The 13,194-nt window shown below is 37.6% G+C and overlaps 1 protein-coding gene across 6 annotated transcripts in view; it reads left to right on the forward strand.

The window, feature by feature from the left end:
* ATG5 (autophagy related 5) overlaps nt 1-13,194 on the forward strand; it is an 83,718-nt gene that overhangs the window by 23,892 nt on the left and 46,632 nt on the right. For all 6 annotated transcript variants that reach the window (XM_056344749.1, XM_056344750.1, XM_056344751.1 and 3 more), the window contains one exon: nt 9,835-9,929. In XM_056344749.1, coding sequence (XP_056200724.1) covers nt 9,835-9,929 — 95 coding nt within the window. The remainder of the gene's footprint in view (nt 1-9,834; nt 9,930-13,194) is intronic.

Below are 13,194 nucleotides of genomic sequence, written 5' to 3' on the forward strand. Positions count from 1 at the left end.
TGGTTGGAGCAATGCTGTTCTTTACCTTAGTCCGAGGTGATGAGCATGCTTTGGTAGCTGAACAAATCGCTCTAATCTTACCTGATCCCTTGCAACTTAAATTAGGCAATATGTATGTAGAATATCTTCAGGAATTTAACAGGAAAATGAATGAACACACCATGAGGCTTTTTTAGATCACAAAGCTGCCATTCTTTCCTTTTCCCTGTGTCACTATCAAAATGGTAACGTCTTTCCATGTTTCATCTGTAGAGATCCAGTTAACTGTGAAGAAAGACTAAACAATTCTTTTGAGCTTTGAAAATGGGTGTATTGGTTAAAAGGATTAAAAAAGATATCCCAAGTCATTACTTTCCTGGGCTGGTGGTTAAAAATTTCTGGCAATGCATCAGATTTTCTTATGATTAGTGTCAATACCTGCTTATTCTGGTGTTAGATAGCATGGCATACACCAAACATTGGGGTTGCTGATGTTATGGAAGCCAAGGGGTGTGGTGTGGACAGGTTCAAATAGATCTGCCCAGTCAGCCCAGCACTGTTTTGGTGTTGAGCTGCAGCTAGGTTCAGGCAGCCTGGACCTGCAGAATCAATCAGATGCATCAGAACAGGCTTTCCTAGGGATATTATTTTTTGGTGGTGGTAGTTTTTGTTTGGGGTTTGGTTGTGGTTTTTTTCTGGTAATGGATGGTGGCATAGACTTCAGTGTTGGTTCTGCATTGGTTACTGGCTTGTAACCCTTTCCGCACAAATGACTAAACTGATGCTCCAGCCATATGGGTTCTGTGTCATGATTCTGAACTGTCTCTCACACACACCCCACACACCCCCTGAAACTGACTTTTGCCTTGTTACTCTCCTGTGCTGGTCTGGTGCCTACTTGCATAGTTGCTCTTTGTTGCAGCACAAAGGTGGAGAATTGATGGCAGCCTGAATTCCCCCCTTGGCTTTCTCTGCTCTGCTTTCAACAAGGGAACAGAGCAGAGCTGCTGCGTTGGTGAGGCCAGTGAGAATCAGTGGGTCTCAAAGGAGGACATAAACTGCATGAAGGGAGGAAAGCAAAAGGTAACCCAGTGCTCGCAATGCTACTTTATACTGAAGTCTCCACCATGAGAGGAGATAGAGATAGGTAGATAGAAATGCTTTCTAGTGATTTTACTACCTTGTATTAGAAGCCCGTGTGTCTAATTAAAAACATTAAACTCTGAAGGAGCACACCTGAAGGTCTTTGCATCTTTGGCACAGGTAATCTGCCAGCCTTATAATCTGTTCATATATATTGCAGAATTCTAATTTATAAACCTGCTGCGGTTTCAAGGGCTCGTGTCTTGTACTCATTTTGACACTATTCCTCCTGGAACGTTACCATTTCTTCAGAAAGATAGCCACCTTCCAGACTTCCTGTTGAAGCAGGTGTGCCTTTCATCTTCAACCTGAATCACACACAAACTGGTTCTCTACATTCACTGCTTCTGTCTTCTGTAGTTTTTACAGATATTCGGTAGACTTGGATTCAGATTGTGAGAATCTTTGACTGTATTTCTCTAAATCTATTTTACTTTCCTTTTTTACTGCCTCCTGCTTTCTTTCCTCCCTTCCCCCTCAAAGTATTTAATTTCCTGAAAGATGTGTAAGGTCTAACTACATTTCAAAGTAAACGGTCTCTTAAAAAAAACAGCCTTAATTTTTAAAATTAACTTTGGTTATTGGGGGGGTTTTGCTTTGCAGTTTGAAATGCTTCAAAGTTATTTTCTGCTGGTAAACTGAATTTGACAGCTGCCTTAATATAAAGATTCTTTAACTTTTAAAAAAAGCTGTATTTTAGAAAAGGCATAGTACAGGGAAAGCAAAGTAGGTTAGTGAGTTATATGGAGAGATGCTGCTCTATTTTTATGTATATAAACAGAGCATAATCAGAGGCAAAGAAGGTATTAAAATATCCAGGCTATCTAGATGTGGAGCACAGAACTGGAGTACAGATAAAATTGTCAGGAGTCCTTTTCCCTTTGACTTAAGGAAGTCTGTAACAAGCCCTGCTGCTCTATTCTTACAAAACCTGTGGGTTATGTGTTTCAAAAATAAATGGATTACACATTTTTTAATAATCACAGCTTTCTTTTTAGCTTAAGTGACAATACCTACTGAGGCCACCTGCTTTTAGGCTACACAGAAAGCTTAAGCTTCATAAGGATGTATGCTTTTTCATATTTGAACAAAGGAAAGTAGTCCATCTTGATTTTTTTCTTCCCCTGAATCTTTAACAGATAAATTGATGACCTGGAAGTGAAGGGAGGTGGTGTTAAGGAAACAATGTACTTAAGATGGTGTTTAACAAGCGAAAAGAATGTTGATAAGGTATGGCAACCTTATGTATATTAAAACAGGGAGGAAAGGCCTTTTTGGATCAGGTAGCTAATCTGAAGAGTGAAATGCTGCTTTATCATACAGTTTATAAAAACGTTCTGTTAACCGGCAAAGTTTAAGCAGTATGCTTTTGTTTCTTCAGAACACTGCTTTGCTATAAAAACTAATGCATAAATTACAGCATAAAAGTAAATGTGTTAAATACACTGATCTCAAACCTATTAGGGGAGGGATCCCCCCCCCTTTTTCTTGATTTGCATCTACAGCTCCATTTATAGTGTGGTTTATAAATTATTTTTTTAAAAACTAGAATTTGCAGCTAAGTATACAGAAGGAATTTTCTACTAATTCTTCTCTGATTGTAAACGCTGCTGTTAAAAAGTTGGTATAGTGCATATAGGCAAGCAGATGTGCATCGATGTAATTAATTTACATGATCATAGTACTAAAAAGGGAGTGACAGTCAACCTTAAGGCCCATACCACTGTACTTTACTATTATTAGTACTTGAGCTCGTTAGCATGATGCTTCTTTGCGGTGATTCCATGTCTTTTTTAGCATGGACAGGCAAAGTAAAGCCTATTTTTTTTACTTCAAAATTTTACAATCTGCTGCTTTCCTGCAGTATTCTATAGCAATATACCAGCTGAATGTGAATTTGGAGGGTATATAAGATTAATGGGCACATCATGCAGTGGAGATATTTCAGTTAATGACTGTTGTGTATTTACAAGGCAAAATTAGGACTTCAGATACGTACATTCATGTTGAATGTTGTTACTTTGCTATCTGTGACATTAAGAATATTTCTGTACCTAGCCTTTGTCAATTAACATTAAGTCAAAGCAGTCCTAAGGTCCTATCTCTATATATAATGATAGTTACTTGTGCCTGAAAATAGTCTGAAAGAACTAGTAAACTTGTGTGCCCTCTTCAGTTGTGGCTTTATATTCTGTACCATGATCTGTCAAAATACCCGAGTAACCTAAGCATTTACTAGCAAGAATATTTTAACTGTGGATGGTGTCAGTGTGTAAAATGTGGGGTTGTATGGTGTGGAAATCTTGTGCTTTAATGATGCTATAACAGTATTTCAAACTGTGTTCTCAAAAAGGCTGGCACTGAACTGTAGGAGTCAGCAAGAGTCAAATATGTATCAGAGTCTTCCTGAAGCCCTTGATAATCATAATTATCTGTGGTTTTGTTGTACAAGAATAAGAATGATGAATTTAGATGGCCTAGAGTACTTTAGAGACAGATCTTTAAATAGCTGAGAAATGAGAGTAATAGCTGTAAATGCTGTTTCTGGATAGCAAGGTACTGAAGTATTTAATTCTATTTTGTCAACAAAGCTGCTTCATGCTTGAGGCATACCACACAAAATTTAACCTTCTATAAAATTGGTTAAAATTGCTTACCAGTCAACAGAACTACGTGTGCATGTAGAGTCTTAGTCTTCTTGGAAACTAAATTTAGAGAAGACTACTTTTTGGCTGTAGCAGTTGAACACAATGCTTGCTAGAGCCCAAGTCAGTGGAAAATATAGTTGCTTTATTGTTAAGAAAATACACTTCATGTCCTTGACTTGCAGCTGTAGTTCTCTGTACAGTACAGTTAATTTGACTATATGTATATGATTAAACCCTTAGTTTATGACCAAAAGAAAATATTGGTGGAAGCAGTTGATAGACTGGGGAACAGATCTGCCATTCAGAGGGACCATGATGAGCAGGAGCAGTAGGCAAGCAGGAGCTTTCTGGAGCTGACAGGTACAGGTGTAAAGTCCCGCACCAGAGCCAGGAAAAAAAACCCTACATTGGGGCAGTCTAGGGACTGACTGGGAAGCAGCTTTGTGGATGTGCATAACGGTGAACAAACAGATTGAGTAATCTGTTGTGTGGTGTTGCAGAAATGAAGATGAACCAGGGAGCTGCTTTAGCCCTTGTGCACCCTAGTATATAGCCAGATGGTGAGTACTTTCTCCTCACTCAGCACATCTAAGGTTGTGCTGGGAATACTTGTCCTCTTTGGGACCTCAGGACAAAAGAAATGTGGGCAATCGGAAAAAGAGGCCAGCAGAGCGGTGGTAGGATGGATCAGGAGCTGGAGCATATTCCTGTATTAAAAGAGAGTGGGTGAACTGCCTTGTTTAGCCTGAGGACGTAAAGGCTGAAGATGGATCGAATAGCCGCTTTCCACTACCTAAAAGGAAAACTTGTAGGCAGATGGAGTTTGATTCCTCTCAGACATGCCTGCATTGGCCGTGAAGTTGGGCAATTACAAAAGAAAACAGTTACAAGTCATGGCAGGAGAAAGGCTGATGGGATACTGGGGCAGGGGGAGTGAAAGGGATTGAGTGGGAACCTGCAGAGACAGTCAGAACATGACTGGGCAAGGCTTTGAGCAAACTCATTTAATTCTATGTAGACAGCTCTTCTGGTTTGGGCAGGAGCTTTTATTCCAAAGCTTGACCTCCAAAGGCACTTCCCTTCTAAAAGTTTTCTATGGTTCCGATATAACACTTGGAGAGTCTTCGGTCTCTTAGATAATGCTATGGTTGGTTCTGTCCAACTACTTCTAGCTGTGCATCATTTCTATGGTTCATATGGTTATTAGAGAGTGGTGAACCTCTGAAAATAGACAAAAGCTTTGCGTTTTTAAAATTTAAGGGTTGTACACTTTTATGCAAGCTGGAAATGGGTATTGCTTGCATAGAGCTAAGAGATACAACTCAATTCAAGCATGTTTTCTAAAAATTTATACAACTAGATGGCTTTAAGAAGAAAGCACAAGTTGTCCAGACAAAAAATCATGCATCTGTGCTACCCTGAGGACTACACCTGTTTGTTCTCTTTTTTGACTTTCTAAAACATAAAAGCCATGAGTGCATTTTCCTTATTGAATTTCAACAATCTTTCCCTTGTTTTTGCATTAATCCTTTCTGTTATTTAAACAATCTCCACAGCCTTCTTGAAATAGATGCAATTCCGGAGTCAGTACTCTGGTAGCAGTTGCATCAATGTCAAATACAGAAAGAAAATAATTCCTTATTATTAAGATATTTCTGTTAAGTTTAAAGATTAGGGTGGGTTTTTTTTTAGTAGTTCTGCCCACTGTTCTACAGTGGGAAGTCCATTTTAACTGGCCATATGCTGTGACCAACTGTGTCTTATTGCAAGTTACTTGTAAATATAACGTATTATTCTGTGATAATTGCCCATATTCTTTGTGTATGCTGGTTTAAGGCTGTGCTGCATTGAAATGCATGTGTTGATGGCAAGCACTCAAGCAGTCCATTTACCCTTTCATAGTCATGTGAGTGGAAGAGATGCATCTAACATCAAGATCCATGCAAAATTTCAAGCTGTTTGAAGCATGGCAGTACTTGAGTTTCAGAGAATGAGTGTAAGACAGTAGCACAAATGAAACTAAGTTTTCTGGTTGTCTGAAGATCATTGCCCTGGGTCTCAGCCTGAGAAAGAGGCCTAGCCTTCAAAATTTCAGCCTGGACTAATCCTTAGTTAACACAGCTTGATAGTAAAAGGTTCAGCAGTTACTGTCTATCAACAATAAAACTATGACTGGAGTTATCAACAACCTTTTAATATAATAGTTATACATTCGGATTAACATCAATGACTGCTAAAGGATTTTCAGTCTTGCTTAATGGAGGGAACAATTCTCAAAGTGTTTCCCTGTAACTGTCCTTTTAAACTGTTTTAAAGGACATATTAAAGGCACAAACAATTTCAGTGATAGATTTCTGAACCCTAAGTGCATACATAATGTGGCACACTGTATTTGTAAATTTGTTTGAGGTTTAATTTGTTGCATAGTGAATTTGTGTACTGAGATTATTGTTATGGTTGATGTTAAGTCCTTGTGGTTTTGCTAACTCACACTGTTTCTATATATGTAAATAATATTTTCAAAGTTCTCATTAGATTCTGTGCATCTCTGTAGTACTGAAAGGTAATGTGCGCAGTGTTTGGGCATTCAGTGACTACATTTCTAATAAATGAATATTTATATTTATAAGTGACTTATCCAGCTGAAAAATCTGTGAGCTCTCTCCTCCATTATTTGGGTTTTAACTTTCTGATCTGTGATATAAAATAAAGCAAAGTTCTAGTATTTCACTTTAGGCAAAGTTATATATAGCAACCATCCTCTCATTTAAGGAATGTGATTAGTAGAGTCATCTGGAACTCTTATCCTGTCACTAATGTCACTTCTGTCCAAGTCTTATTGCCATTACTTTGAATACTGTTATGCAGATATGAACATCTGCCTTTTGCAAGTATGGTTTTTTTGCTAATACAGAAACTCTCTAATACATCAGTCAAGCACTTTATTAAAAACAGCTGGATTGTGGAAAACAACAGCAATAACTTTTGACTATTACAGGAGTTTAGATATCATGTAGGCTGCATAAGCTTTTCACAAGGGAGGATGAGTGTGTAAAGTGCTTTTCCTGATAGGTAGAGAACTTCTTGTTTACTGGCTTGATGAAAACTCCAGTTTTGTTTTGTCAAACTTCTGGCTAGCACCTTTAAGTCCTGTCTATCCAAAGCACTAATTAGTTCTTATAGCTTGTTCATAGCATTAATAGCTTCCTTGAGTCTGTTCTGCATAAATAGGAGGTACTGACACAAAAATTGGAGAATGATGAATCCTTTTGCTTACATTTTCAAGGGAATTGGGGAGGGTGTTGGGGTTTTTGTTTGTTTGTTTTGAGCTTTTGAGTCTTCAGGGTTCTGTGAAAGCAGCTATTTTTGTATTTCGGAGCATTAGGATTCTGGCATTCAGCCAGTGCTTTTAATGCTAATAAAAGTTCTTGCCAGGTCACATATATCAGCTTGCAGGCTGAATAGCCTTTTCCTGCTGCTTGCTTTAAAAATTTGTGTTGATTTTCTTATACCCAGCTTGGTTTCCTGTAGTAAAAATACTGTATCTGTGGAAGGATGTTTGGAGAACAGCAATATAAGGTTATGAGGATTAACTTAGATGTCTTCAGACCATGCTGCGCACACAGTGGAGATCTGTCTTAAGATGTCTGACTCCATTGTCTAGCTAATTTACCAGAAAGTTTTTCATTCCCTAGGATATTGGTTGAATTGACAGAACGTAATTGATTACAAAATGCAACAAGTTTGTCATTCACCTCTTGCAATTATTGCTGTAATATATAGAAACTACAGAAGTTATTAGAAAGTTGAACATCTTGATAAAACAGTAGTTTGTCTTGAGCATTGTTTGAGCATTCAGAGAATGATCTGAGAAGTACAAATTTATAAATTTCCCTGCCTTAAATAATATCACGTGCACAATTTCTGGGAGGTGAGGAAGCTGGAATGAAGAACAGAAGTGAGTTAACTGTACATTACCACTGTTTAACTTTTTTGTCCTTCTAAACAAGATTCACTTCTCTGCCATATATGCCACAAGGGACAATATACTTAAGTTCCTATTGTAAGCCTGTTATATGTGCAGAATTTGGTGTTTTTCTGATTCATAATGTATGTTGCTCATCTCTAATGAATTTTGAGGACGCTAAGCTGTTCACCCAGCTTTCCTAGTTAGTGTAATATGAGCATGAAACAAGTAAATGAAGTCACTGTTTCTTTTAGTTGTTTTTTTTTCAGGTAGGATGTTTCCAAACATGTAGGTTCCTTATTTAAGACTGCTGAAGCTCACTAGCTTAAGTAAGTCTTGATTGTTGCGTTTTGTATATAGCCATAATTGATAGTTTTATCAACTGCGTTTGTAGTCTGAAGTGTAAATTCATCAGCGCCTGCCATAGGATGCTTGTCCACACAATCTGTAGTGAAAGCTGTAAGCCATTCTCAATGCTGTCTCCAAGGGTGAGGGAAATATACTAAATCTTCACTTTCCCACTGACAGAATTTGTGGGGAGGATGTATTCTGTCTTTGTGTTAGACATTGCAAGAGTAAACCTCTGACTCTGTCGGCTGGAGTTCTCATAGCAGGCTCGCTTGGGTACAGCCAGCTTCAGGGCTGCCACTGCTGCCCGCAGAGCTTCCCAGCTGGTGAGCTATGGGGTAGCACCCTGTGTCCAGGCAGCTCCTCATCTCAGGCAGGTGCTTGTGTGGTGGTGCTGACTTCAGCTCAGGTAAGTGCTTGTCAAGAGGCATTTCCTAATCCGGAAACAAGCGTGTGGAAGTACTTTCTGAGATAAGCATCAGGAAATGCTCCTACAGAATACCTGGCAGGAGTTGGTTTATGGTTTCCTGGATATTCCTGTCTTGTATCACGTTCAGTCAGGAAAAGCACTGTGTTATAAACCCTGCAATATGTATTAACTGTGTCTTTTAGCAGACTGACAGCCATCTGTGCTCTACACTGGAGTAAACCAAATCTCGGACTTTTAATTTTCAGCAATTGCTTTAATTGTTATCAGCAGTTTTGGAAGTGGGACGAACCTTTTGTTCTGCAAATGGATTTCTGAATTTAACCTTGCTTGAGGGGGCCTGAATTCTGTAACTGTTATACTGCCAGCTGTCTTGAGACTCACTGAACAATGTGCTGAGGAAGCAAAGTTGGAGACTGTGTTCCTTCTGAAGAAGTGTCTGCTGTTTGCTGTCTTGGACAGTTAGGGCCTATAAGGAAATTTGTCTTGCTCTTCCCCTCCTAAAGCTGCCTTCTCCAGTAAGGCTAGCAGCAGCTTTATTCCATCTCAGTTCATGTTCCTTTCTGTCACTTTTGGTGTTGGTTGTTTGCTTGATCTGAATAATTGATTTGCATGTATAAAATTCTTTACTACTCTAGTCCTATGTTGTCCTTATACATTTTAAGCACAATAAACTATTCGGTTCTTGTCATCTCTGAACAGGATGAAATGGTGTGCTGCCTCAGGCTACTCTACTAAACCTAGTTACTTGCTAATACTAACAAAAATGTTTCAAACACAAACTTTTTATTTCCAGGTTGTGTCATAAAACTGACAGTATATTTTTTGATTATATCATATGTTGTTAAAGATTATTTTAAGATTTGCATATCCAAATGTAAACCCCTCAAGGAGTTCTTTCTTTAGTTTTGCTGTACTTTATACCTATTGTTCATCTATAGTTAAGAACAATTAGATGTTTTTACAAACTGTGAGACTGGACCAGTAGCAGCAGGGAGTGGAGAAATAGGCACTGTTAATTGAGGCAATGAAGTCCATAATTAGTGGCCCAGTATTTCCCTTACAGTGGGAGATATGTTATGAATTCGAGTTGCTTTCTCTTTCAGTTTGGTAAGTTGCCCCATCACTGTTTTCATAGGAGGATGCAGATGACTTACCTTTGGCTTCAGACTAAATAGGGAGGAGGAATGTGGGAAAAATATTCGTACAGATCAAACTTCTGTAAGAGAAGTTTGCATGTTGTTCCAATCGTTTCTCATTTACCTCTTTTAGCTGAAAAAAAGTGTTATTAATATTAACAAAATATAATTTTACCTTCACAGATAAATTTGAGCAGTTTTGGGCAATAAATCGAAAACTCATGGAGTATCCTCCAGAAGATAGTGGATTTCGATACATCCCATTTAGAATTTATCAGGTAGGAGACAATGAAATAAAACCACTTTTAACCAAATCTTGCACTGAGGTGTCATATCATAATCTATTTTCAGAGTTATACATTCCCTTTTCTAACATGGTAAAACTTTGTATGCTCATCTTTGCTGGACCCTTGAATTGTATAAATTAGACAAAATAGATTGTATGTATTCTAATAGGTAGTTACCATTCATTATGTTGTAAGTCTGTCATACTTGAGAATGTGCTAAGGCTGGTATAGATTGTTTGGGGTTTTTTAAAAAAAGCTAATTCTGTCACTAAAAATAACTGCTAGCTATGAAAACTGGTTTGGATGCAAAATGTCCTCTGGAAAGTTTGTCAAACATTTCAGGAGGAATACTTTTCTCTCATCCACAGCGTAGACTTCTTGTTGGCATTACAAGATGAAAGTAGTAGAACTAGATGCAAGACCTATGCTTACTTTTTGTCTTCTAATTGTATACTTTACAATCCAAAACTAGCTTTGACTTTTTTTCTGGTTTAATATGCTAGTGTTCTTTTTTTTTATCAGCAGTTTATTTGAAGACATATTCCTTGAAATCATTACAATTTTTTTAATGTCCTCTTAGTTTTTATAGCATTAAGGTCACAATGAAGTTTGGAATTGTGTTGTTAAAAGTTTATACAGAACTCTTGTCGCCTCTCTGTAAATTAGTCTGCTTTGTTTCATCTTTGAGACATTTTCACCTATTTACATTCACATTCTATACCTGTAACTATCAAATTACTTTATTTGTAGTACTGAGTAGTCTGATACTACTTTGTAACAGGTTTTAATGACAATACAAACTTACACAATCTTGCAATGGGACTGAAGTAACTTTTAGTGTTAGATATAAGGCACCATCATAGTGAAACCTTAGATTGAGAACGGAAGTCAGTTATTTTGTCAGAGAACATAGCAGATGGTAAGGTTTGTATAAGTATCAAAAAGTATGTATCAGGAAAAGTAGTTCACAGCTTTTTGTTTAGTAACTAAGTTGTTTGTTTGTTCTCTGGTAGGTGGTTTTTTTTAAAGTGTCTTCATAGAAATCACATAAATGCGTTTGCAAAATTGAGGTTTTGCTGTTTGAATAAGGTACAGACCTTAAAACCATGAGGGAGATTTTCCGTGATATCACATGATTTCGTGCTAGTAAAGCTTTTTTTTTTTTAAAAAAAAAAATTATTTGGTAATATCTATCCCTTTAGCCAGTAGTACTTACATTGATTTTCATTATCTTTTTAATTAGCAACCCTTACTTGCTGTAGTTTAAACCCAAAATATCTAAGAATAGAAGACCAAATACAAATAAAGATGATGCTGAGACAGCCTTTGAGAAGGTTGGTGTATGTTATTTTCAGTAATACTGCTCTTAATATTTCTGAATATTTTCTGTAATGTTCCTCTTGTTTTAAAAAGTGGATGCAAGTGTTTTCCAGCTTTTTTGTTTGGTTTGTTGGTTTGTGTACTGATTACTGCTCATCATTAAAAATCTATGTATTTAAAGGAATTTTCAGAAAAGTGTTAGGAAGAGTGAGATGATAATTTGATTCCAAGGAGTTAACTTCTGTAGTTTTAACATAATTATGCAGTGTTTAGTGACAGACTTGCATATGCTGAAATAACTGATTGAAAAGTATTCTTCAGATGTATGTAACTCCCACCCCAATTGCACTTAATTTCTATCAGTGCTGATAGAAGTCGGCTTTGTGTTCTCATTGGTTGCTTGCATGTCCCTCCATAAATGCTAGTTTAGCCTGGGTACGTATTACAGTGGATGTTTATTCCCTATGTGTTTTCACGTAGTGCTTTTGTAGATACTTAAGGATATACAGGTGGATGGCAGGAAATCACTAGGCATTGCCTTCACTGGAGAGAGTGAGTTCCTCCTCTTAGTCTCCATACCTTCCATTACCCCAAAATTATTAGAAGGAAATTCTGTGAAGGGAGCTGTCTAGATTGTGTTTTGGCAGTATGAGGTGGATGAATTCCTTTTCCTTCAAAGGAATGTACTAGGTTATGATACCAACTAAGAAAAGTCTGTCTTAGCAATGATTAAATATGACTGGGAAAAGTTACTATAGGAAAAAGTGCATGCAATAAAGTGATCTGACATGCTTTTTGCTGAAGGCCTGGTATTTTCAAAACTAAAAGGTTCTTTCAGTTGTAAAGCTTGTCTATTAAAATACATTTCTAAAGAATAATATGAATCATACCTCATGTGGTATCCAAATCTGATGGTGTGTGGGGGAGAAAGATGGCAAAAATATGAACGTCATCTTGGGTAAGTCAGAACTAAACTAACCACAGGTAATTTTAAAAGCCCTTGTCCAGCACCTCTTCTAAGTGCAGTAGCTAAGATTGGACCAGAATCATGGCATCTGTTGTTGAAGATTAAGAAAAAGACTGAGTTTTAGAAGTTAGCTAAGATCTTGGAGATTATATTACCAGTTGCCATAGTCTAGATTATGTTGTATGAATTTACACCAGACAGACCTTTGACATAGGTGGAAACTTTTTCTACCGGAAACGGCTTAAAATAGTGATTATAATTTTGTGACACTTTTACTTGTGTCAAAAAAAAAAAGTGCCCCACTTCATCACTTCAGAGATGTAAGTGCCTGTGTCTTCAGTTGACAGTTGCATCAAAATGTTTTTGTCTAATAGTACTGTTGAACAGTGTACTTTTTTCACTTTTCTCACTAGAGAAAATAGTAATGTTTTGAGTATATTATGCATTTAAGAGTGCTGCTTTTCTTGTAGAGTACTAGAGTTTGGCTTGGAATTTTTCCCCGTGTTTGTAAGACCAGCTGGCTTTGCACTTTCTAGTTGAACAAGAGTACATGGCTGATAGATGGCAGGAAGTTTTCATCAGTCTTTAGCTCCAGGCACTGTGAACAGGACATGTTAGTCGGGCACTGGAGAGGAGTTTCTATGTGCTGATAGAGACTACCCCAGTGAGCTGCTCTCTTACGCTGCAGGTGGGTCTGCACTGAGTCTCAGCTGTTGCAGTTTGCACTCGTCCCCGAGGTTTGCTATCATGTTCTCTCCCGATGTCATGCTTACCCATTTGTTCTTGTTTGCTCCCTCCTTTCCTCTGAGTCTGCCCTCTAGGTATATAGGACTTAAAAGCTGTAAATAACATTTCATTCTTGAGAATAAAATTGCAGAAGTATGTGCAAGAAAAGGCATGAAAACTTCATGACAAGTTCTGAGCTTTTTCTGGAGTCACGCTTGGCTTAAGGCAAGCTGGTGGTTGTGT

This window comes from Falco biarmicus, chromosome 6 (genome assembly GCF_023638135.1).
Source record: "Falco biarmicus isolate bFalBia1 chromosome 6, bFalBia1.pri, whole genome shotgun sequence".
Taxonomy (NCBI): Eukaryota; Metazoa; Chordata; class Aves; order Falconiformes; family Falconidae; genus Falco; species Falco biarmicus.